This window comes from Nuphar pumila, chromosome 8, assembly GCF_984573655.1.
Source record: "Nuphar pumila chromosome 8, dmNupPumi1.hap1.1, whole genome shotgun sequence".
Taxonomy (NCBI): domain Eukaryota; kingdom Viridiplantae; phylum Streptophyta; class Magnoliopsida; order Nymphaeales; family Nymphaeaceae; genus Nuphar; species Nuphar pumila.
The window spans coordinates 94,155,844-94,183,805 of record NC_143256.1 but is presented as its reverse complement, the minus strand read 5'-3'; the positions used below and the strand labels follow the sequence as shown (position 1 = coordinate 94,183,805).

General features: G+C 37.0%; 1 protein-coding gene across 1 annotated transcript in view; it reads right to left on the bottom strand.

The window, feature by feature from the left end:
* Window positions 1–27,487, bottom strand: part of LOC149830019 (Translation initiation factor SUI1 family protein) — a 137,052-nt gene extending 109,565 nt beyond the window's left edge. Inside the window, exons 1-2 of the mRNA XM_090016252.1 lie at window positions 27,279–27,487; window positions 27,081–27,170 (exon numbers count right to left, since the gene is read on the bottom strand). Coding sequence (XP_089872378.1) covers window positions 27,081–27,170; window positions 27,279–27,426 — 238 coding nt within the window. The 5' untranslated portion in view covers window positions 27,427–27,487. The remainder of the gene's footprint in view (window positions 1–27,080; window positions 27,171–27,278) is intronic.
* Window positions 27,488–27,962: the final 475 nt, after the last annotated feature.

Sequence of the window (27,962 nt, the reverse complement as noted above, 5' to 3'; positions counted from 1 at the left end):
AAGTTTTAGAAAAATCCATTTTGGAAATGGCGCCAAGCAATTCTTTTTATTTTAAACCTCTTTTTGGAATTTTGTAAAAAATAAGACTTAAGTGTAATTTTTTAACAAACTCTTATAAATCCTCACGCTAGGTTTGGCGTGAAAGGGTCTTCACCCATTTCACGCCAACCGCATTCCTTCTCCTCTTTGAATTCCAAGCAATTCCCCCTTTTGCTCTTCTTTCCCTTTTCTTTCTCTCTCCTCTTTCCTTCTTCTTCTTCTTCTTTTCCCTTTCTTCTTTTATTTCAGCAATGAAGGCATGCTTGGAGACCAATCCGGATTGGAGTTGCACATCTCTCTTTGGTTGAAAATCAATCGAATTCATTGGATCTAAGATTTGGTGAATTTTCTGTAATCTTTTCTCAATTCATGCATGAAAATGCTCTAAATTTCTGTAGTTCAATGAGTTTCTGCACATTTCATTTGGAATAAAATTCAAAATCAAAGAAAATCAATCGATCTACTCGAATTGCTTTTTGCGCAATTCACTAGATAGATCGATCGACTATCTTGAATTAGAATAGTTCTTTTCTTTAAATTTCAGCATACTTGTTCTTCTTAATTGTGATTAGATCAAATTCGATTAGATCCAATCAATGGATCTACATCTAATCTGAGTTTTCGTTGTTGTTTTTCTCTTTTATTAAAAAAAATACAAAAAGAAAAGTGATTTATGCTTAATTGATTTCAATTCAATTATAGCTTTAGATCAATCATTCTCATATTTTAGATTTCAATTCCAGCATGTTAATTGGTGTTTCTTTGATTCAATTCTGTAATTAGAATAGTTAGATATTAGATTAGTTGTTAGAGTTCGGATCAATTCACTCTTTGATTCAATCTAATGGATCAAAGAGAGAAAATCAATAACTCTTAGTTTCTGTTTTGATTTCAATTTTGTCAAATTTTGTTTTCTATAGAAATGGAGATTTCGGAATCCAAATTACGATCCGTAAATTGGATCTGATTCGTGTTTGAGTCTATTTGTTGTAAAAAAACAGCAAAAGTGAATTCCATTTCATGGCACGTTCTGAGCTTTTTTCGACAACATATTTCAGCATCTCTGTTTTTTGCAACTTTTATTTCCTTCATTTTTCTAGTTTTTGTTTTTGATATATCTGGAGCTTCTAAATTCCAAATCCGTAAAATGGATTGGATTCATAAATGAATCTAATTTCTACTATGAACTTTTTATTCATTTTAAATCTGTTTTACTAAACTAAATCTGCTAAATACCGGAAGCTATTAGAAAATTTGACAACAATTTCTAGAGTTTTGAAGTCGTTCATTTGTTAATAAATTGAGTTTTACGTTGAATTTTATAATTCTGTAAATTGGATTATCTTCATTTACATGTTGAGAACATATCTGAAAATTTTGAGAATGATCTGAGTTCAATTGATATCAGATTTGGTCAAATTACAGAAACCTGTTTTAACAGGGAATTCTGTGATAACTAGTGGCAGAATTGTAATTTCGCGTATTAATTCAAATTAGTGTAGAATTTTGTATTTTTATGTTTTGGTTAATTATTTTTGTAGGGAAGCGCCATTTGCTAATTCTAAAGTGATGAAGCGAAGAATATTTGAATCTAAAGTGAAGAGGCAAAAGGCGAAAAAGCTTCATTTTCATTTTTTTTTCCTTTTTCTAGTTAATTAGAGCTTTTTTGGCCATATTAAGGGTTTGTAATTAATTTCAATTTAGTTATTGGGTTTGTAATAACTCCTAATTACATTTTATTTTTATATTTTTAGTTAATTCAAATTTTTTCTTTTAAGGCAATAAACAATTAGCATTTATGGAATACAAAGTTTTATCAACCCATTCCTTGAGTTCGATCTTAGTTCTTACTACTTGTGAGAGTTGGATTTTTAAAATTTGGTGACCAATTTTCATAAATACTTTTCATCAAAATATCCTTTTAAAAATACATTGATAAAAGGAACACCAAATTTTTGGCATTGTTGTCGGGGAACGGCGATTGAAAAAAAACAATTATTCATTTATTGCCTTCTTGTTTGTTTACGTTTAATTAGGATTGTTAGTTTTTTATTTTTGCAAAATAATTAGGATTGTTAGTTTAAATTCATTGCACTTTTAATTAGGATTGTTAGTTTGTTTTTTGCAATTAGGATTAGATCCACGTTGTTTGCAATTCATAGTTTCAAGCTTACTTTTCTTGCATGAACCACCGAGTAGGATACCTTTCTAGGTGACTTGTGCATGATTGGTACCTTGCACTTAGTTTGATTTTTGAAAATTTAATTGTGTGTTTGATTGTGTTTACTTGATTTTTAGTTTACTTTTGCAAATAATTGCTTGCTTCGTGGTTTGTGTGGTTTGACCACGTGTGCACACTGGGTTTAGATAGAAAACCCATTTAGGACGGTTGCCTACACCGATCTCGATCCAAGTGTATGCACGGGCGAAGATCCAAAGATCCCGAACTTGTATTGCCAATTGAGGACCCCGAGTCCTTAGTTAGAAAAGCCAAACGATCTAGCCCCATGGAAGAAGATCAAAGACTAACCTGTCCACTTCGGGAATACTTTATTCCCAATGTCTATACCCCCGCCTCTTGCATCACGAGACCTGAAGTAGGGGTGAACCAATTTGAAATCAATGTCAGTGTTATACAAATGCTTCCATCTTTTTATGGCCTTAGCAACGAAGACCCATATTGTCACCTTGACGAATTTATTGAGATCTGCTCCACTGTGCGGATCCACAATTTTGGGGATGACGCTTTGAGGTTAATTCTTTTCTCATTCTCCCTTAAAAACAAAGTGAAACACTGGCTTAAATTCTTAGATATTGTTCGTATTGCTAGTTGGGACCAAATTCAAAAAGAATTTCTAAAAAAATATTTTTTCATTGGCAAAATGAACCAATATCGAAAGGCAATAACCAGTTTTCTACAAATAGAAGAAGAACAGTTTCATGAGACCTGGGATAGGTTGAAAGACCTATTCAGGAAGTGTTCTCACTACCAAGTGCCCAAGTGGCAGTTGGTCAATATTTTTATGATGGCCTGTCTGACAAAGATAGACAAATGATTGATTCATCTTGTGAGGGCACATTTATGTTGAAAAGGGAGAATGAGTCATGGGCTTTATTTGAAACATTGAGTGAAAACTCAATGCATCGTGCTACAACCTCGCGAATTGATAGGACACCTACGAGATCCAAGAAAGGGAGGATATACGAGGTAGGGACCTCCCTAGAGGTGCACCAGAAAGTTGATACACTGACCCAGAAATTGGATCAGTTACTTTCATGCTTTACCCCAGCATAGCAGGTGTGTGCTTTGTTTGCAAGCTCAGCACACCATGTCATGGATTGTCCAGTCACGCCCCAGTATCCTGAATTTGTTCAGGAACAAGTTCAATAGATGAAAGGTTTTGCTAGACCTGAGAACAACCCTTTTGCAGAGACTTATAACCCAGGATGGTGAAACCATCCAAACTTTTCGTTGAAAGAACCCATAAAGCCCACCCACCTTTCCTCCCTAGACCCAGGATAACTTCCAGTCAAGTTACCCACGTCCCAATTTTTTTCAAGCTCCGCCCCAATATAGCCAGCCTTCTCCCCGGGAATCCACTTCTAGCCAATCATTTCAGAAGAAACTTTTGGAAGTTTTTTCTGACATAAAGGCTAACCTCAGTTCTCATACGCAGTCAATAGCCAAGCTAGAGACTCAAATGAGACAGTTAGTCGAGGCGTTAAGCAGGCGCAGTGAGGAGAATTTACCTAGTCAGCCCATCGTCAATCTAAAGGGTAAGCAACACATGCACCATGGCTTGCATTTGACAGAGGATCATCAAGAGCAAGCCAAGGTTGTGATGACCTTTCGGAGTGGAAAGGAGTTTCACCCACCTAAGATGACGACTGAAGAAATCAAAGACCCACCCATAGAGCAGTCGAGTTCTTCTAGCTGACCCAAGGAAAGTGGCCAAGGCACACAGTCTGAGCCATCATCTTCTTACATCCCAAGAGCCCCTTTTCCACAAGACTTATAGAAGTCTAAGTCATTTTCCAAGCAGGGAGTGAAAATGAATGAGATGCTTGAGTTATTCAAGCAAGTCATCATAAACCTCCCATTGCTTGATGCAATTCAACAAGTTCCAGCCCATGCAAAGTTTCTCAAAGAACTTTGGAACTTTGCACCCAAAAGAGGAAGTCAAGGTCCAATACTCTCAAGCGAGTATATTTGACGGAGCAGGTGAGTTCGGTGTTTTTACACCAGAAACCACCTAAACTCAAGGACCCTGGGGCGCTCATCATTTCATGTGTCATAGGAAACATTACTATCGAGCGTGCATTGCTCGATCTTAAGGCAATTGTCAATATCTTGCCGGGTTTATTCTATGATACATTTGAGCTTAAGAATATCAAGCCTACACCTATGACATTGCAATTTGCAGATAGATCTGTCAAGGTCCTGTGAGGGATTCTTAGAGATGTATTGGTCAATGTGGAGGACTTTTTTTTCTTGATGACTTCACAATTTTGGATATGGAAGGCGTAGATAACATCCGGTAGACACCCATCATTTTGGATCGATCCTTCTTGACTACAACTAATGTTTGCATTAACTGTCACACTGGAGCCATGGATGTATCTATTGGCAACAAGAAGATGCAATTAAACATCTTTAATGTTACCATGAGACCTGCAGGCAGTGACGCTTGTTTTCAAGTTGATGCTGTTAAAGACCTAGTTGAAGCCGAGCCTTTATGGATGTCAGTAGACCATCCTCAAGAGGAGGAGGATGTTTCATGTACAGAAAATGAATTGGATGATAATGATGTGATGGTGGTCTCACCAGGCGAAAGGAGAGTAGCCTGGATTTTTGAGCCCCTCCCTGAGTTGGCAGAGTCACCTGCCAAACCCTCTATTGAGTGTCCGCCAACACTTGAGTTGAAGCCCTTATTGGCTACCCTCAAGTATGCTTTTCTAGGTGATGGCAAAACACTTCTTGTTATTAGTGCTTCAAACCTGACAAGCGATCAGGAGAATCAGTTGATTCAGGTCCTTCAGGAGCATAAAATGGCAATAGGGTGATCAGTCGCAGATTTGAAAGGGATTGATCATTCTTTCTGCATGCATAGAATTATCATGGATGTTAAACCTTCCAGAGAGATGCAGAGGAGGTTAAATCCTAATATGAGGGAGGTGGTGAAAAAGGAAGTGGTTAAATGATTGGACGTTGGGATTATATATCACATTTCTGATAGCCAATGGGTGAGTACTACCCAAGTTGTTCCCAAGAAATCAGGACTCACAGTGATGATGAATGAAGAGGGAGAGAGCATCCCCATAAGAACCACTACGGGGTGGCGAGTCTAGATTGACTAGGAAATTGAATAATGCAACAAGAAAAGATCATTTTTCGTTGTCATTTATTGATCAAATCTTAGAAATACTCGCAGGATAGAGTTACTTTTGCTTCCTGGATGGATATTCAGGATATAACCAAATGGTCGTTCACCCAGAAGATCAGGAAAAGACCACATTCGCATGCCCTTATGGCACCTTTGCGTTTAGACGAATGTCGTTTGGGCTATACAATGCCCCAACAACTTTTCAAAGGTGTATGATGGCCATCTTCTCAGATATGGTTGATGACGTCCTAGAAATTTTTATGGACAATTTATCTATTTACGGCTCTTCTTTTAAGGATTCTCTGAAAAAACTGGCAAGAGTTATGAAAATGTGTATGGAGGTAAACCTGGTGTCTATGTCACATGGGTGTGGGTGCAGGTGTGGGTACGGGTGCGACATGGGTGCGGCGCAATTTCAAAAATTTTGGACACGGGGATATATATATATATATATATATATATATATGATTTTGGACATGAGGACTCAGCTATATATAATACTTTTTTTTAAAATATATATAGAATTATATATATATAACAATAAATTAATAATAAGATTGTAAATTTTAAAGCAAAAATAAAAAAGTAATTCTTAACAACACAAACTTAAGGGTGAGATGCAGGGAGAAGAGGCAGGGGCGAAGCCCGTGCCTACCTAAGGGTGCTCAGAGGTAGGGGAATCGCCCCTGCTGAAAAACTCCAATCGGCGGACGGCATCGCCCATGCCGAAGACCCACGTGTGGTAGGGGCGATGCCATGCTGGGCAAACTAGCAGCAAGGGGAGGCGAAGCCCCTTGCCGAACACGAGGAGGGGTCGAGCCCCTCCTCTGCGGAATAAGAGGCGCGGGGAGGGGTCGAGCCCCTCCTCTGCGAGCAAAGGGTGCAGGAAAGGGGGGGGGGGGGGGGGCTGCCTATCCAGCAATAAGGAGGGCCGGCAGGCCCTGCAATAAGGAGGGTCGGCAGGCCCTGCTTGTCGGCAATGAAGGAGAGGACGAAGAGGGGAGGGGGAAGAGACGCGGAGGGGAGGTCTCGGCCCCTCCCCTGCGTACAGAAGGAACGGGGAGGCAGGGAGGGCTTGGCCCCTCCCCTATGGAAACAGGGCAGCAGGGAGGGGCTCAGTTCCTCCCCTGCGAAAATGGGATGGCAGGGGAGGGCTCGGCCCCTCCCCTGTGGAAACAGGGCAGCACGGAGGGGCTCAGCCCCTCCCCTGTGAAAATGGGGCACCGGAGAGGGGCTCGGTCCCTTCCCTGTGGAAACAGAGCAGCAGGGAGGGGCTCAGCCCCTCCCCTGCGAAAATGGGGCACCGAGGAGGGGCTCAGTGTTAAAATAAATGTACTATTATATATATATATATATATCATAATACCCGATAGGGGTATTATGGTCATTTCACAAGTACCCGGTAGGGGTACTTGTTTTTCTTCTCTTTTTATTTTCTTTATTCTTTTTCCTTTTTTCATTTTTTAAAACTTTCTTTTTGAGTCACTTAGGAGCCCCACCATAGAGTCGTTGGGGGCTCCCAACGACTCTATTGGGAGCCCCCAAGTGCCTCCTCGGTGTATAAATAGGGGTGCATTCCCTTGTAATTTCTTATGCTTTTTGCAAGCTCCTCTTTTATAATAAAGAGTACATTTTATAGTTGTAGCCTTCTTTAAAAACCTTTTGCATTGTTTCCTTGTGGAATCCTATTCTCTTATGCTTGTGTATTAGTCCGGTGTTGAACATTGTGAATACATTTGCATTCTTAAATTCTTCCGCATACTTCATTACATGGTATCAGAGCCATTTGAATCTCTAAGGTGAAATCTTGTCTCTCTACTTTCTTCTTTTTTTCAATCTTTGTATTGAAGCAATGGAAGCCAAGATCGACCTATCATTCAAGCTCAATGAAAAAAATTACATGATGTGGGCATCTGCAATGGAAAATAATCTCAAAGGAAAGAAGCTTTGGGGTTATGTAATGGGGACCGTTCTGGAACCCCAACTTAAGCTCACAAAGATGGAAGGAGATCAAGAGAAAGCTCTTGAAGGTGATGCTCGTCTCAAAGCAATTGAAGATCATCATCGCCAAATGGAAGATTGGGAGAGCAACCATGCAAAAATCCTAGCATGGTTTATGAATAACGTTGAACTCAAGGTATGTGCAAATATTGCTAAATTTCGCTGATCCAATGAAGCTTGGTTTTTTATGAAGGGTATGTATACCCAAAAGGATCTTGCAAGAGTTTATTTCTTGCAAGAAAAAGTGAGAACCATAAAACAAGGGGATATGAGCATACAAGATTACTATAGTGCTTTAAACCCTTTGTGGAATGAATTGGCTCTTTTAGAGCCTAAATAGGTAGCTATGGAGGATATGGAACTAAGACAAAAGCAAATAGAACGAGATAGATTGTTTCAATTTTTATTTGGGCTTCGTCCCGAATTTGAACAAGTAAGATCCTCACTCCTCCATAGATCTATTATTCCTCCATTAGAGGATACTATTGCCGAAATCACTCAAAAAGAGACTAGGCATGGCATGAGTAAAAGCATAGACGAAGTTCTTGTCGTGTCTAAACCTGGCAATCATGTTAAAACATACAAGCCACCTCATTTTGGTAAACAAGGGAGTGGTGGAAGGAAGATGATTATATGTCATCATTGTTAAGAGCTGGGATATATCAAACTCGTTTGCCCAAAGTTAAATGGGACTTTCAAGGCAAAGGTGGCTTCCGTTGAAGAACCCTCCACCAAAGAAGATGAAGGCAAAAACGGGGATCTCAAGGACACTCTTGGTCAAATTTCCATGGCTCTCCAACAAATTCTAAAGGCTACTTCTTCCACCTCCGGTGCCGCCATTGCCTCATCATCTCCTCCCGGTACGTATTCTTGGATTTTAGATTATGGAGCTTCTTTTCACATGACTCCCCATGAAAATGCATTAACCAACGTGAGCACCAATTCAAAAATATCTTGTGTCTCTACGGCCGATGGAACTTTTCTCAAAAAAAATGGTATTGGAACTCTTAATCCTAAAAATATTCAAAATTTCTTTGTTCCAAAAGTAAGAATAGTTCCTAAACTAAATCTTAACATTTTTTTCGTTTCCCAAATTGCCGACCATGGATGTGAAATATCCTTCTCATCTTAAAGGTGCTTTGTGCAAGATCTTCGGTCCGGAAAGCGGATTGGGCAAGGCCATAGAAAGGGAGATTTTTATTTTATGGATCACTTAACGCTCCCTAATACCTCTTTTTGTACTTATGTCCAAGATAAAAATATTGAAACTTGGCATAAAAGGCTTGGACATCCAAGTTACTCTAAAATGTATCTTTTTCCTTTTGGAAACAAGTTTTGTAAAGAAAAAGATATCAATTCCAAAGATTGCATTTTTGGAAAAATAAAGTCTATTCCTTTTCCTATAAGAATCTTTGTGTCAACAAGACCTTTTGAATTGGTGCATTCCGATGTATGAGGACCATCTCCGGTTCTATCTAAAGGCTAGATATGTATGGATCTATTTTCTTAACCTTAAATCGGAAGTTTTTAACTTTTTCAAAGAATTTTATGCAAAAATTCGAAACCAATTTCAAAGCCACATATCAATTCTTAGATCCGATTCGAGTGAAAAATACTTATCAAATGAGTTTCAATCATTTTTAAAACAACATGCCCAAAAACTCCTCAACAAAACGGTCTAGCCGAAAGAAAGCATAGACATATTTTAGAAACCACTAGATCATTACTTATTTCTAAAAATATTCCTAAAAATTTTTGGGCCGAAGCCGTGTTAACCTCCACCTATTTAATCAATAGAATGTCATCTTCAAAATTAAATAATCTCTCTCTTTATGAAAAGCTTTTTAACCTAACACCCGATTACAATCGTCTTCGTATTTTTGCATGTAAATGTTTTGTGCTTTTACATAAAAGAGATAAGTTGTCACCAAAAGCAATTGAATGTGTATTTTTAGGATATGGTAAAAATCAAAAAGGCTATAGATGCTTTGACTATAAAAACAATAAGTTATTTGTCTCAAGAGGAAAATGGTTTTGAAATATTAGATAAACCAAATAAAATCGAATATATGTTTCTCAATGATCTTTTAGAAGATCCAAATGATGACTCTTTAAGTCATCTGGAAATCCTAGAAAATACTCATAATGATGATTCTCATAATATTGAGGTATCACCAACTAATTGTGACAATCTCAAAGTTTACACCCGGCGTGAGCTAGAGCAACCTATTAGTGCTTTAGAAAAATTCTTGTGGCTTAATGAACCTCTAGAAGAAATCTCCCTTAGGCGATCCTTTAGGGAATCAATTCCACCTAATAGGGTTGTCTCATATGAATCTCTCTCACCTAACTATAGAGCTTGTCTAATAGTCTTGCATTCATACTATGAACCTTCTCATTATAGTCAAGCAAAAAATACACCTCATTAGGTTGAAGCAATGAGAGTTGAGCTAGATGCTTTAAATAAGGCTAAAACTTGAGAAATAGTTCAACTTCCTCCAAATAAAAAAGCTATTGGATGTCAGTGGGTTTACAAAGTCAAGACAAAAAGTGATGGTTCTCTAGAACGATATAAAACAAGATTAGTTGCTAAGGGATACTCACAAGAATATGGCATTGATTATGAGGAGACTTTTGCCCCCGTGGCTCGCATGACAAGTGTTAGAACTCTAATTGCTATAGCATCATCAAAGAAATGGCCTATATTTCAACTAAATGTTAAAAATGTCTTTCTTAATGGTCAATTAAATGAAGAAGTATATATGGATCCTCCGTTGGGAATTAATCTTAACCAAAGTCAAACTCTTCGATTATTAAAAGCTTTATATGGCCTTAAACAAGCCCCTAAGGCTTAGTATGATAGATTTAGTGCTATCATGATAAAATTGGGATTTCGTTCATGTTATACTAGCACTGCTCTCTTTGTTAAAAGTGCAGGTAATAGTATTATCATCCTTCTACTTTATGTTGATGATATGATCATCACAGGCAATGATGAAAGTGGTATTCTTACTGTTAAAAATATGTTAAAACATAACTTTGATATGTCTGATCTGGGTTTTCTCAGGTATTTTCTTGGTATTGAAGTAGCGTACTCTCCCCGAGGGTATATTTTGTCACAGATGAAGCTCGCTGCAGATATATGTTCCAAATCTGGAATTTTAGATGACAAAAAAGTAGACTCCCGAGGTTATCAATGATAAACTACTGTTGGAGGATGGAGTTCTACTGGATGATCCTACTCCTTACCGGCAACTCATTGGATCTCTCACCTATCTGTCTGATATCGCTCATGTTGTGCACTCCGCAAGCCAATTTCAGAATGCCCCTACAACTGTGCATATGAGTGTTGTGCTTCGGATCATTCGCTACATCAAAAATACTTTAACTAAAGGGTTATTCCTATCCACACTCTCTTCATTAAATTTACTTGCTTATACTGATGCTGATTGGGGAGGTAACTCAAATGATTGAATCTCAACTACTGGCTTTTGTGTCTTTTTAGGAGATTCGTTGATCGCCTGGAGATACAAGAAACAACAGAAAGTCTCATTATCTTCCACTAAGGCTGAGTATCGAGCTATGGCAACTACTACAATGGAGCTTGTGTGGCTTCGAAGTCTTCTTCAAGATATGGGAGTTGAAATTTCGGGTGCTTCGAAGCTCTGCTGTGACAACAAAAGTGTCATCTATATTGCCAGCAACCACACTTTCCATGAGCGGACTAAACATATAGAAATGGACTGTCACTATGTTCGTGATGAGTATCTCTGTGGGACAGTTACACTACCATATGTCACATCCGAATACCAGCTCGCAAATTTTTTTACTAAAGCACTTCATGCTCCTCGCTTCTTGTTTCTTCTTGACAAACTTTCGGTCATCTCCCCGTAAAGTTTGAGGGGGGTGTTAAAATAAATGTACTATTTTATATATATATATATATATATATATATATCATAATACCCGATAGGGGTATTATGGTTATTTCACAAGTACCCGATAGGGGTACATGTTTTTCTTCTCCTTTTATTTTCCTTATTCTTTTTTCCTTTTTTCATTTTTTAAAACTTTCTTTTTGAGACACTTAGGGGCCCCACCATAGAGTCGTTGGGGCCCCCAACGGTCACAATTGTGACCGTTGGGGGCTCCCAACGACTCTATTGGGAGCCCCCAAGTGCCTCCTTGGTGTATAAATAGAGGGATGCATCCCCTTGTAATTTCTTATGCTTTTTGCAAGCTCCGCTTTTATAATAAAGAGTACATTTTATAGTTGTAGCCTTTTGCATTGTTTCCTTGTGGAATCCTATTCTCTTATGCTTGTGTATTAGTCCGGTGTTGGACATTGTGAATGCATTTGCATTCTTAAATTCTTCTACATACTTCATTACACTCGGCCCCTCCCCTGCGAAAACGGGATGGCAGGGATGGGCTCGGCCCCTCCTCTGCGCAAACAGGGAGAAGAAGAAGACAACGAGAGGGAGAGAGAGATATTACCTGAGAGGTGGCCGGAAAAAGGGGAGTCGCCGATGTTGGGAGATGGTGCACGAGGGGTGTTGTCCTCGGCTGTCGAAATACGATGAGCGAGAGGGAGAGTCGAGCGTCAGGGGTTGTCGGCGTCGAGTGGCCGAGAAACAGGAGAGAAAAGGCAGGCTCGAGGGTCGGTGGCAGAGGGTCGCCGGCGGCGGTGGTCGTCGGTGGCCTCCCGGAGCTCGAATGAGAGAGGACCTAACCCTAGAATTTTGTAAAAAGAATTCGGGGGGGTATTCCCCTCCCCCTGTGCCTCTTAAGGGTCGGGCCCCAACCACTCGACTATTTTGGATCTAGGTCGGGTCCGAATCCGGACCCGAGTCCAAATTAATTTTTAAAAATGGATGAATATAGACTCGGTCAACATTGACCGAGTCCAAATTGTGGATGGACTCAGCCTCGATGCGTTGACTGAGTCTGACTCTTCGTTAACCATGTCTGCCCCGTGTCCGCACCCGTGTCGAGGCATGTCGATGCGGGTGCGTCGACCTTCAAGCCGAGTCTGTGTGACATAGCCTTGTGTTGAGTTGAGAAAAGAGTCATTTCATGGTGAAACAAGGCGTGGTATTGAGCCATATTATGTCCCAAATAGGTATTGAGGTAGATAGGACGAAGGTGAACACCATTGCAAAACTTACTCCACCTACCTCAGTCCGCCAAATCCGTTCGTTTTTAGGGCATGCTGGATTTTATAGAAGATTTATCAAAGATTTCAGCAAGATCTCCTGTCCTTTATGTGCATTACTCTCTAAGGAGACGCCCTTTGACTTTAGCCCTGATTGCATATAGGCTTTCCTTAAGCTTAAGGAAGCCTTGATTTTAACCCCTATTTTGATATTTCCAGATTGGGCATTTTCTTTTAAGATTATGTGTGACGCCTCTGATTTTGTGGTTGTAGTCATTCTCGGTCAAAGAATTGATCGGAAACCATATGTGATTTATTACGCTAGTAGAACCCTATCTGATGCTTATCTGAATTATGTTATCATAGAAAAGGAATTACTAGTTGTAGTTTTCGCATTAGAGAAGTTTTGATCATATCTTTTGAGCTCCAAGGTGATTGTCTACTCAAACCATGCCGCTTTGTGGTATTTGATGAGTAAGAAAGACACCAAACCGCGACTGATCCGGTGGATCTTGTTACTACAAGAATTTGATCTCAAAATTCGAGATAAGAGTGAAAGTCATAATGTAGTAGCAGATCATCTGTCGACACTGACATTTAAGTCATCCTCTAAGTTGGGGTCAATTAATGACTCTTTCCCGAATGAGCAGCTTTTGAGTGTTAGGTGTTTCTCTTGGTTTGCCAAGAATGATGCTCAATAAGGCTACCATCAAGAACAAGTATCCATTATCATGCATCGAAGATTTGTTTGTATCAGTTGCAGAATGCCAAGGTATTTTCGAAGATCAAACTTATGTTGAGAAACTCGGTTTTGATGTCACATAATATGATACACTGTCTTATTTGATTTTATATGATATGATAATATGTTCTCTTGAAATAATGTTATATTATGACTGAATATGTTTTGCCTTAAATCTAACGAGTATTTGATGCAAGGATATCTCACCCAATAAGGATGGAGACTTCCTGTTCAAGTACAACTATGGTGCAATCATACTCCTTGAAGAAAAAGCTTGATGAGCCATGCTTTCCTAAAGCTCAAATGAAGAAATCGGCTACCTCAAGATGAAGATTTTTTTCTTCTTTAGAGTCATATGTAACAGAACCTTCAGGAACTTGCATTTTGCATATTACATACTCATTCATACATACTATATAATAAAAGTATACGATAGTTTCAAAAAGCTTCTTTTTTGAAAACCAATAAGTGTACCTTCTTACAACCTTTTATGAAAAAGACTTTTTGTCATATAATCATTGTACCTTACACTATATACAAGACAACATGAAAAAAAGAATGTAGGAAAAAGACAAAAACATAACATCGACTACATGGAGAAAACAAATAAAATATGTTTTTAAAAAGACTTTAGTTATCTTCTTTAATGAAATGTTTTTTAATATAAGAAGAAGACAAAAACATAAAATCGACTACATAAGAAAAACAAATAAAATATGTTTTTGAAAAGACCTTAGTTATCTTCTCTAATGAAATGTTTCTTAAATACAAGAAGAAGACAAAAACATAAATCGGCTACACATAAGAAAAACAAATAAAATATGGTTTTAAAAGGACTCTAGTTACCTTTTTTCATAACCATAGAATGTCGACTTACTTGAAGTCATCATTCTCTCTACAAAGCATTAAATGCCTTCTGTAACAAATCCTTTCTAAATATCCTTCCCAAAGAATGTCGACCTTCTTTTTGGTCCTCATTCTCTCTGGAGACTTTGAAATACACTACATAAAGAATACACTTGTCATGACTATGTACAAATACATATCTCAAAGCACTCATAGTACTTACACTCATTTAAAGTAAAGAAGTACTAATGTACCTCAAATCATTAATTAGAATAAAGACAAAACTACAACCCAACGTTCAAATGTACTATTGTAAGAAATAGACTTTTTACATAAAATATGTATTACCTGAAAATATTACAACGACTAGTGTACCCTCTATTTCACCTTTATGGAAAAAGGCATTCTCGAACTTCTCTAAAAGATATTTTTGAAATGACCCAACACTTCACATTTCAAAAAGTTAGAATTCCAAAATGTAACGACTACTTTTTATAAGCTATATAAACACACTCACATAAACTATTCAGACAAGAGGAATGAAATAGACGTGTGAGCTTACAAAGAGAAAAATTTTCTATTCGTGATTTGAAAAGAGAGCCTTGAAAAAGAAAGAGAAAAAGAAAAAGAAAGAAAAGAGAAAAAGTCAAGTCCAGCTCTATGACAAAGAGTATCCTCTGAGTGACAAACAGAACATTCTTAGAATCCTTCATTCGTGCATTCATATCATTCTGAAGGTTCTATAGGAAGTATTGTAAATCTGTTTATTCACTGTATTCCTTCTTTGTTTAAAGAAGTAGACCTCTGTGAAAGAGGGTGTTGCCCTTCTCTGTTGAGAGAAGAAGACCTCTTGGGAAGAGGGTGTGCCCCTTCTCTGTTGAGAGAAGAAGACCTCTTGGGAAGAGGGTGTTGTACTATTTATCCGGTGACTCGGATGTTATAGTGGAATTCTCAAGTGGTTTGCTTGGGGACTGGATATTGACCGAACCAGTATAACTTCTGTGTTTTATGTGTTGTGCCTTATTGCTTAGTTATTTTATTTTATCGATCATAATCATATTTCACTATTCACCCCCCCCCCTCTAGTGGAATTTCATTTGGTATCAGAGCAGGTTTGCTGGTTTCGACGTAACAAGTCTTCCAGCACAAATGGCATGTACCTCTTATGCTCGTGATATTGAAGGTCAACACGCATCTCGTCCTCCTTTCTTCAATGGCTCCAACTATGGATATTGGAAGTGCAAAATGGCTATCTTTCTCAAATCCATAGACTTTGCTGTATGGAAAATTGTTGAGCACCCATACACATCTCCATCCGCAGACTATAACTTATGGTCTGATGAAGAAAAGAAAATGGCAAACCTAAATGCAAAGGCTATGAATGCCTTATATTGTGCCATTGATCAGAATGAATTCAACAGAATATCTATATGTGAATCTGCATATGACATTTGGCATTCCTTGGAGGTTATTCATGAAGGAACCAACAAAGTAAAAGAAGCCAAAATATCATCTCTTGTTAGAAAATATGAGTTGTTCAAGATGAACAAAGATGAACCCATCACAGAGATGTTTACCAGATTCACCAACATCACCAATGATCTGAAATCTCTGGGTGTAACATACTCCCAGACTGAAAATGTGAAGAAAATCTTGAGATCTCTCACAACTGAGTGGGAGCAAAAGACTACTGCTATTGAAGAAGCTCGAGATTTATCTAAACTTACATTGGACGACTTAATAGGCAATCTTATGGCCTATGAAGTCCACATGAAAGAAAGAAGGGAAGAAGAGCAACCAGTAAAGAAAACTCTAGCTTTCCCAGCCCTATCTGAGAATGAAGACTCAGATAAAGAATCAGAAATTGCGCTACTTACCAGAAAATTCCAGCGCTTCATGAGAAGGAACCGGCTTCCAAACAGGCACAAGAAAAGAAAAGATCTTAAAGAAGATCCCATGTGCTTTCAGTGTAATAAGCCAGGCCACTTAAAACGTGATTGTCCACTTCTCAAAAGAAAGTCCAAAACTGAGGAACCAAAGAAGAGGTTCTTCAAGAAAAAGGCTCTGCATGCTCAATGGGATGATTCAGAACCATCCACTAGTGAAGAGTCAAGTGATGATGAAGCCGAAACTCCAAATATGTGCTTCATGGCAAACGAAAGTTCGGTAAGTGAAATTTCTGATTTTTCCTTTGAAGAACTTCTAGATGCTTTTCAAGATCTATTTGAAGAATCTAGAAAATTGAGTTTCAAAAATAAAGTTTTAAAATCTGAAAATTTAAAGCTTTCTCAAGAGAATGAAAAACTCAACAGTGAAAATTCTGAGTTGAAAAAGAAAAATCTTTTGCTTATGTCTGAAATTTCTTCTACTAGCTCCAAAACTAAAAATATGCAAGTAGAGATTTCAAAGCTAAAAAGTAAAACTGAGAACCTCATGAAAACGGTTTTCAAGATTACTAAAGGTAAAGAGAACTTGGATAAACTCTTATCCTCTCAGAAGGTCTCTTTTTACAAGAATGGTATTGGCTACTCTCATTTCAAAAAACCTTCTTGTATAAATCAAAAGACCACATTTGTGAAAAGTTCATCTGAACTAAATAAGGAGTATTACAATGTTAATCTTTTTAACTCCTCTAAAGAGATAGACAAACCCAAATCCAAATGGATATGGGTTCCAAAGTCTAACAAAAAAGGACCCGATTGGGTACCAAAAAGGAGATTTACTTAATGTTTTGCAGGCTCCAAAGAAGAAGAGCAGATGGATATTAGATAGTGGATGTTCAAAGCACATGACAGGACATCAAGACCTTTTTGCTGTTCTTCATCATAAAGAAGGAGGAACCGTCACCTTTGGAGATAACAACAAAGGTTTGATAATTGGTATTGAAAATATTGGTAACATAGACAAACCTCTTATCAAAGACGTTCTCCTTGTTAAAGGCTTAAAACATAACCTACTAAGTATCAGTCAAATGTGTGACACAGGTTATAATGTTAGCTTTAATCATGATGCATGCCTCATAGCTGACACAAATGAAAACATCATCTTAAAAGGTATAAGAAAGAATAATATATATGAACTATACCTAGAAAACATCACAGAACATTGCCTCATAGCTAATAATGACACTCAACATCTATGGCACATGAGAATGGGCCATGTCAATTCTAAATACATGTCTAAACTAGCTAAAGATAAGTTAGTACGTGGATTACCCAACATATCTTTTAAAAAGGATTATTTTTGTGATGCATGTCAATTAGGAAAATTGTCAAAATCTTCTTTCAAATCAAAAAATGTCATTTCAAGTAAAAGACCTTTAGAGCTTCTCCACCTGGACCTCTTTGGTCCTTCTAGGGTAGCTAGCCTTAATCAAAATAGATATGCTTTTGTCATTGTAGATGATTACTCAAGATTTACTTGGGTAATATTTTTGAAAAACAAAAGTGACACGTTTTGTCAGTTTGAAATCTTATGTAAAAAATTACAAAACGAAAAATCGTGTTCTATTGTTAAAATCCGTAGTGACCATGGAGGAGAATTTGAAAATGAACTCTTTGAAAATTTTTGTAACTTGCATGGTATTTCTCATAACTTTGCCTTTCCTAGAGCTGCACCTCAAAATGGTGTAGTAGAAAGAAAGAATAGAACCCTTCAGGAATCTGTCAGGACTATGCTCCAACACAATAATCTTACAAAATCTTTTTGGGCAGAATCTGTTAATACTGCATGCTACATAACAAATAGAGTTCTCATTAGACCCTTATTAAATAAAACTCCCTATGAACTATTCTATGACAGAACTCCAAGAATAGACTATTTCAAAGTCTTTGGATGTAAATGCTTTATCCTAAACACAAAAGATAGCCTGGATAAGTTTGATGTTAAATCTGTTGAAGGCATATTCTTAGGATATTCAAGTCATAGTAAAGCATAGAGAGTTTTCAATAAGAGTCATAATACTATTGAAGAATCTATGCATGTTAGTTTTTGTGAATCTATTGATCAATCTGTTCATATACAAACTAATGATGATGATGTTGAAAGTACAGATTTATTTTTAGATAACACAGCTAAGTCTAATGAAGATGATCACCAAAGAGCCTTTGTCGATATCAAAGATCATCCTCAAAAGCAGATTTTGGGAGAACTAACAAAGGGGGTTCAAACTAGAGCTCAGCTAGAACGGATTGCAAACATGGCATTCATTTCTCAACTTGAACCAAAAAAGATTGATGAAGCCATCATTGATGAGTTCTGGATGCTAGCCATGACTGAAGAACTGAATCAATTCCAAAGAAATGACGTTTGGGATCTTGTACCTAGACCAAAAGATCATCCAATCATTGGGACAAGATGGATCTTCAGAAACAAGCTAGACGAAACAGGTAATGTTATAAGAAACAAGGCCAGACTAGTAGCTCAAGGATACAACCAGGAGGAAGGTATTGACTTTGATGAAACATTTGCTCCTGTTGCTAGACTTGAATCTATTAGAATGCTCTTAGCATATGCAAGCTATATGGATTTCAAATTATTTCAAATGGATGTTAAAAGTGCTTTCTTAAATGGTTTTATAAATGAAGAAGTCTATGTAAAACAACCTCCAGGATTTGAAAATGAACAATACCCAGATCATGTTTTTAAACTCAAACGTGCTTTATATGGTTTAAAACAAGCACCTTGTGCTTGGTACGAAAGACTTAAAACCTTTTTATTAAAAACTGGTTTTTCTGTTGGCAAAGCAGATTCTACACTATTTGTCAAAGTAGTGAATAATCATACCCTAATTGTTCAAATTTATGTCGACGACATCATCTTTGGATCTTCTAACAGCACTCTCTGTGAAGATTTTTCTAAGTCCATGCAGAAGGAATTCGAAATGAGTATGATGGGAGAACTCACCTACTTTCTTGGACTGCATATTAAGCAAACCAAGGATGGAGTTTTCATCAACCAATCTAAGTATGCTCGTGAACTTCTGAAGAGGTTCAACATGAACTCAACTGCTTCAAAATCTACTCCTATGAGCACTACTACTGTGTTGGACAAAGATGAAGATGGTAAGTCTGTTGATACAAAGGTATACCGAGGTATGATAGGATCACTTCTTTATTTAACTGCTAGCCGTCCAGATATAATGTTTAGTGTTTGCTTGTGTGCTAGATTTCAGTCAAATCCAAAAGAATCACATCTTAAAGCTGTAAAAAGAATAATGAGATATTTAAAAGACAGTTGATTTTGGATTATTCTATTCAAAATCCTCTACATTTGATCTAATCTCATACAGCGATGCTGACTTTGCTGGAAGTAAATCTGACAGAAAAAGCACAAGTGGAACATGTCACATGCTAGGGCACTCACTAGTATCATGGTTCAGTAAGAAACAAAATTGTGTATCATTATCAACTACTGAAGCCGAATACATTGCTGCTAGCCTAGCTTGTACTCAAGTCATCTGGATGAAACAAACTTTAAAAGATTTTGGTTTAAATTTTGAAAATACAACTATTTTCTGTGATAATACGAATGCTATAAACCTATCCAAGAATCCTATTTTATACTCACGAACTAAGCACATTCAAATAAGACACCACTTCTTAAGAGAACAAGTCTTAAACAACATAATTAAATTAGAATTCATACCCACTAATCAATAGTTAGCAGACATATTCACCAAACCATTAAAACATGAAGACTTCACACGAATTAGAAGAGAACTAGGAATATGCAAACTAAGTGACTTATGAATTAATTACACTTAATACTTCTTATAAGTCTTGTTTAAATCTTGTTTTAATTTGTTTTCCTTCTTATCGATTTTAGTTAGTCAAACTAAGTTTTCATATTCACGTATTCTTATAAGACACATTATTTATGTCATTCAACTTGTCATCCTTCAAGTACACATCCATTATAACTCCTTGTCCTATCTCCTTTCTCTCATATCCATAAAAACTAATTATATTAAACAATGATCACATCACTCAACTCCTTTAATATTTTTTGTCCTTTATGAAAACTTGTCTTACGGTAAATTGTTTCACCTCTCTACTTAGCTTATGAGAACTCATACTCTTTATTAGTTAAAATCGAATGACTATTTAGTTCCTTTAAAAGATCTAGTTGCCATATTCTCACGTAAATTATTTTTTTTACTATATCATTTGTTATATCATAGCCCTACAAACTATCTATTATCATCTCTTTCGTATACAAATTAAGCCTCCATTCTTGTCAACTCTTGTTTAAAACTTAACCTTGTCGAGTTTCTTTAAGAATATAAATAATAATTCATATCAATCATAACTTTATGTCTTTCATCAACTTTTTTTATTACTTCTTTATCCTTCACAAAAATCCATATATGTCATCTCACTTCTCTCTATGACAACTCACATTTATTACCCTTTATTCATAAATATTTCTTTGTCTCCTCATTTCATCTCTCGAATTCATTTTTATTATATATTTTTGAATCCGACTCCTCCATGTCTATTCTTATTTCAATTCTTATATATTTTTAACTCTTTCTCCTTTTTTTTTGTCTCATCATCTCTCTCACCACTAGTCTAAGTCAAAATATGTCTTTCTCATATCCACGTATACTCTTAAAAAATTACAAATAGTAATCATGAAACATTTTTTTGGCACTCTTTTCTTTAAAATGTCATATCTTTCAAAGAACACATCAGATGATCACCCTATGACCTTTCTTTCCATCCGTGACCTTGTCTCTCTCTTATTGTATATCTCTCTAAAATCGAGAACCTTTAAAGTCTTACCTCCAAGCAAACCTTTATTTATTTTATCTCTACTTTATGTCATATCTAAATCAAGTAAATGTTGTCCTTTACCTTCTTTCTCTCCTCTCTAGATATCCACATCATCTTTTTTATGTCTTTAACTCTCCATTCACGAATTTTGAATCCCTTCACATAGAGTAACAAGTTGTTTGTCTTGTTAGGCCATTATTTTTAAAAAAGATCAATCCTTTTGTAAAAACATGACACCCCATACTCTATTAATGGTTTCCCTCACTAGTCGATAAACTCATCCATAGTAAAATCTATATATTTCAATAACTATGTCCTCCTCAATCTAATATAATACACTATCCTCACACATTGATTTGATTTGTCATTCACAAGTCTCTTAACTTACTCCTCACGGATTTCCTTATTTGACTAAAATCTAAAAGTTACTCACTTCCAATGTCATTCATTTCATATCAACAATTATTTTCTTCCTTCTATTTAATCAATTGGTTCATCTCTAACCATTCCATTCGAACTTTTCTATCCTTCTACAAACTTTCTCTCGGTTCAAGCTCCTTTCTCTCCTAGTGCTTTATTTTCAAGACATTCGATAATGGCTTCCTCCTCTACCAATGTAATCACCTCCGCCGATCTAAGGTATCCTGATTTGTTTCACAACTACAACTCACTCTGCTCTCGCCCCATTCATGAAGGAAAATTGATCAACTTTGACGACTTCATGTTCTTCGACTTAGACACCTATCTCCCTGAACTCAAACCTCTCATAGGATCTTCATCTCCAGCTGCCTATTATCCCGAACTAGTCCGATTGTTTTATACCAACTTCTCTTCTGATCATGAACAAACCTCAATCACCAGCAAAGTCCGAGGACAGCTGTCGATGCTTCCGACCTAGGACGAATTCTAAACCTACATTCCACCGGTACCGACCTTAACACCATAGTACCAATCGACCGATCGGTACTTCGAAAAATTCTTCTCTGCACCAACTGCTACCAACTTCCGTGGCACATGAGGAATCTCCAACCTCATGCTCAGCTACTTGCCCAGATTCTTCTCCACAACATCTATCCCAAGCGTCCCCGCCAGGGATTAGTTCCTCGAAAAATCTCTCTTCTTATCTACGCAATCCTTCTCTTCCGATAAATTGGTCATCCATTATTTTCGACCTCTTTATTCATTATCAGAAATTTGAGCCTCTTCTTTTTGGGTGTTTTATAACTCTCATTCTCAAATACTTCCAAGTACCACTTCACAACGAAGTCATCCTCCGTCCCTCTCACATCCTCGATGGTACCACCTTCAATCTAAGGTCCCTGCACATGCCCGGCTCTGATGAAGCCGATCCAATGTCCTCCTTCAATTACTTTTCTGCTATGATGGATATTGAGCAAACTCAGGATCGAATCCTTCGTAATCAAGCCCTGTTGCAGCAGACTCGCAAGCGGAATCGCGCCAACCGACCACCTTCACCTTCTCCACCTTTGAGATAGACTTATTTTTTTATATATTTGGTCTGTAATAACTTTTAAATTACTTTTATATTTGGTCTGTAATAATTTTTTTTTACTCTGATCCCTCCTTTTTGTCCATGACAAAGGGGGAGAAAACCTGTCTCCATTATTGGAGAAATATTCTCTCTTTAAACATTATTTCACTTTTTTATCATATTATTATTTCTATGCATAATGTCTTTTTGACAGGGGGAGCATATTTTGTCATCATCAAAAAGGGGGAGAATGTTGAGAAACTCGGTTTTGATGTCACATAATATGATACACTGTCTTATTTGATTTTATATGATATGATAATATGTTCTCTTGAAATAATGTTATATTATGACTGAATATGTTTTGCCTTAAATCTAACGAGTATTTGATGCAAGGATATCTCACCCAATAAGGATGGAGACTTCCTGTTCAAGTACAACTATGGTGCAATCATACTCCTTGAAGAAAAAGCTTGATGAGCCATGCTTTCCTAAAGCTCAAATGAAGAAATCGGCTACCTCAAGATGAAGATTTTTTTCTTCTTTAGAGTCATATGTAACAGAACCTTCAGGAACTTGCATTTTGCATATTACATACTCATTCATACATACTATATAATAAAAGTATACGATAGTTTCAAAAAGCTTCTTTTTTGAAAACCAATAAGTGTACCTTCTTACAACCTTTTATGAAAAAAACTTTTTGTCATATAATAAGTGTACCTTCTTACAACCTTTTATGAAAAAGACTTTTTGTCATATAATCATTGTACCTTACACTATATACAAGACAACATAAAAAAAAGAATGTAGGAAAAAGACAAAAACATAACATCGACTACATGGAGAAAACAAATAAAATATGTTTTTAAAAAGACTTTAGTTATCTTCTTTAATGAAATGTTTTTGAATATAAGAAGAAGACAAAAACATAAAATCGACTACATAAGAAAAACAAATAAAATATGTTTTTGAAAAGACCTTAGTTATCTTCTCTAATGAAATGTTTCTTAAATACAAGAAGAAGACAAAAACATAAATCGGCTACACATAAGAAAAACAAATAAAATATGGTTTTAAAAGGACTCTAGTTACCTTTTTTCATAACCATAGAATGTCGACTTACTTGAAGTCATCATTCTCTCTACAAAGCATTAAATGCCTTCTGTAACAAATCCTTTCTAAATATCCTTCCCAAAGAATGTCGACCTTCTTTTTGGTCCTCATTCTCTCTGGAGACTTTGAAATACACTACATAAAGAATACACTTGTCATGACTATGTACAAATACATATCTCAAAGCACTCATAGTACTTACACTCATTTAAAGTAAAGAAGTACTAATGTACCTCAAATCATTAATTAGAATAAAGACAAAACTACAACCCAACGTTCAAATGTACTATTATAAGAAATAGACTTTTTACATAAAATATGTATTACCTGAAAATATTACAACGACTAGTGTACCCTCTATTTCACCTTTATGGAAAAAGGCATTCTCGAACTTCTCTAAAAGATATTTTTGAAATGACCTAACACTTCACATTTCAAAAAGTTACAATTCTAAAATGTAACGACTACTTTTTATAATCTATATAAACACACTCACATAAACTATTCAGACAAGAGGAATGAAATAGACGTGTGAGCTTACAAAGAGAAAAATTTTCTATTCGTGATTTGAAAAGAGAGCCTTGAAAAAGAAAGAGAAAAAGAAAAAGAAAGAAAAGAGAAAAAGTCAAGTCCAGCTCTTTGACAAAGAGTATCCTCTGAGTGACAAACAGAACATTCTTAGAATCCTTCATTCGTGCATTCATATCATTCTGAAGGTTCTATAGGAAGTATTGTAAATCTGTTTATTCACTGTATTCCTTCTTTGTTTAAAGAAGTAGACCTCTGTGAAAGAGGGTGTTGCCCTTCTCTGTTGAGAGAAGAAGACCTCTTGGGAAGAGGGTGTGCCCCTTCTCTATTGAGAGAAGAAGACCTCTTGGGAAGAGGGTGTTGTACTATTTATCCGGTGACTCGGATGTTATAGTGGAATTCTCAAGTGGTTTGCTTGGGGACTGGATATTGACCGAACCAGTATAACTTCTGTGTTTTATGTGTTGTGCCTTATTGCTTAGTTATTTTATTTTATCGATCATAATCATATTTCACTATTCACCCTCCCTCTAGTGGAATTTCAACTTAGATCTGGGAAACATCAACTCAGAATTAAGGATGAAGATATTCGGAAGACTGCCTTTTGGATGAAGTACGAGCATTATAAGTTTGTAGTGATGTCTTTCGGACTCACTAATGCACCGGCAGCCTTCATGGATCTTATGAACCGAGGGTTTCGACCGTACATAAATACGTTTGTTATTGCATTCATCAATGATATCTTGATTTACTCTAAGAATTGGGAGCAGCATTTGCGAATCGTATTGGGATTTCTAAGGAGGTACCAGTTCGCTAAGTTCTCCAAGTGCGAATTTTGGCTCGAGAAAGTCATGTTCTTAGGTCACGCGATCTCCAAGGATGGAGTGTCCATAGACCCTACTAAAGTAAAAGCCGTACTAGATTGGAAGCAACCGAAAAACGTCAGTGACATCAGGAGTTTTCTTGGACTAGCAGGATATTACTGGTGATTCATCCAGGATTTTTCCAGAATTGCCTTACCTATAACAAAGCTCCTGCGCAAGAAAATCATGTTCGAATGGATAGACAAATGCAAATTAGGCTCAAGGTAAGCTTCAGCTTGAGTGTGATCTTCATATTTGTTCACAAACCATGTTTGAACAACTAAAATTTGATTGAGCTTGGTTGTTTAAACCTCTCATTCTCTCCTTCTTCTTACTCTTCACCATCCCTAGGGTTGTCAATGGGTCGGGTTAGTGCATGATCAGGGTTTGCGTGAACCTGCCCAAATAACAATCATCTAGTTTGGGTACCAGGCCCGAATTATGTCAGGTCATGAAAATGAATCCCAGACCCAACCATAAAATTTTAAATGTGCTTAAAAGGTATATTTACACTAAAAAGTACAAATAAAATACTTGGGTCAGCTGGGTTGGTTTGGAAATTGGATGTCCAGGTAAAATTGCATCCTTAACCCAACTTGCATGTTGCTCGGGTTGGGTTAAGGTTGACCCGAATAATATTAGGGTCTGAATTTTTCATGCTTCATACATAGGTATTCTGGTTCGGGTCAATTTGGGTATCCAACACAAACCCGAACCTACACATCCCTCTTCTTCTTCTTCTTTCCCAGCTCTCATCTTGTTCTTATTCTCCTCCTCCCTTTCTTCCCATTCCTCTTCATTTTGTTTAGCTTCTTAAATTTTCTTTTACTTTATAAAAGGAGCCTTGGGTTGATGCCTAAGTGCCACCTTGGTGCAAACAAGACTATTCTAACTACTAAGAATATTAGGCCCAAGCACTCATGTAGATTAATTCTTATGAACGTTGTATTATATCCCATGGAATAATACCATTAAGCACTATATTGTCTCGGATAAATGATGGTTCACTACCTTAAATTGCTTTTAGGAGAATATACCCATCTAGTACATTATCTGCAGTACGAAAACAAGACATATCAACAATTCATTTTATAAGAATTCATCTTCCTCTTATTTCTTTTTTGGCTCAGGCTAGGTTGGACTTAGTGACTGCTCATAGGATATGGAAAGATAAACCACTTGAGTGGTTTTCTATCATTAAGAATGTATAGATAAATATGTGATTGCTTGTACTGGTCAGGGTCTGCCTAAATCCAGCTTGATTATTTAAAAAAAAATCTAGTTAACTTTTCTTATTATTGACATGCTGCAAATTGTGCTTTAATCTAGTTTTGCTCGTGTAACTTAAGCTTTTAATACATAATTCTCTTTTCTTATGAATATTCCTTCTGATCTCTGCCCTTATTTTGAGCTTTAATTTATGATAATTTTTTTTGGAATGTTATATTATTCAAATCTTAGTCCTTCTGGTTCAGGGTAAACTGTTTACAAAGATATATCCACGATATTTGTACACTAAATGCGACAACTAATGAGTTGCAATCGTTAAGAAGGATTAGATCATCAGCTAAGAGATGTACTATTTTTCACAAAATTATGATGTTTATGACAAAAAAGGTGGTGACAGTTAAAAAACAACGGGAGTGGGCTCAGTGGTATGCATAACAAGACCTTCAGATAAGTAGTTCGATGAACAGCACAAGATGGGTTTTCTATACTCTATATCAAGCTTCACGGCAACTAGTTGATGTTAGCTGCAATTCCCACTAAGTGTAAAAAGGGGGTGGAGTTGGTGGGGTTATTAGGATTACCATAGTTTTCCATATCAGCGAAAAAACATATCGTAGTTCTATGATCCTCCTGCCCCATTCATTCCCAGGCACACCTTTGAATTAAACCTATGGAATGAACCAGCCAAACTGGAAGGTACAACTCCCCCATTTTTTCTCTCACTAGAATTATACCTACTTTAGCGGATTGCACAAGTCATTCATAAAACCAATCAATATCATAATAAAAATCAATACGAAGTACAAACTCGCTCTAATGCCACGGCCAGTTGAAGCACCAAACTACCATCTTTACGAATGAGAGAGAGAGGGTGTGGGGGACCGAGACCACTAGCAAACGAACCATACCGGAAGCGGCTGTCGAGTTATCGCCTTTGCTGGAGATTCCGGTCGACTGCAGCAGCTCCGCAGCTTTCGTCACCTCCTTCTCGTTTGCTTCTGCAAATCGCAACAAAGGAAGAAAAAAACAAGGGGTCCGATGAAAACCCATAAAATTTTCAGGAAAACAGGATAAAAAGGAGCAAAAAGGAATTTGGAGAGTAGTGCCTTTGACGAGATCGGGATAAATGTCGGGGGCGTTCTGGATTAGCCAGGGTTTGCATTTCTCGAAATCGGGACCGAACTCGCAGTACTCGGGCGGCAGGCCACATATGCCGCAGTAGACCACGCGCAGAGGCTGAGGTTTCTCCGCCATCGCTTGCCGTCTCCCTCCCCCTCACTCGAAGTTCGCCATTTTGAAATAAATAGGACGCTTCGAGAGAATCGAATTCGCGAAAAGGTTCACAGAAAAAGTCTGCGAATCTGTCCGCTGGAAATTTAGGGAGTGTTTGATGGCGCGTCCACGATTGGATGGAACAACGGAACGCATGTTCTGTCTGTTCTGTAACTACTCAACTATCTCCAGCGTTTGTTTCAATTGATTAAGAAGTGTTCCTTATGTCCAGCGTTTGATTTTTTATGCTTTTGAACACATGGATAATTGGTCGAATAACTTCATTTTGGTCACCGAACCATATATATGAGTGTTTTATCATGTGTATTATGGATTTTAACCTTGGATTGGATTTAAAAAACTAAAAAATGTTACATTTTAGGTCATTTGGCAAAAAATAAGAATTGATATTTTTTTTATATATAGATGCTTTAATCGTGTCATATTGGATCTAATTATGAAAACTTATAAAAAATCTATGGATTTTAGCCTCAAATATAGATCTCAAACTCGATTCA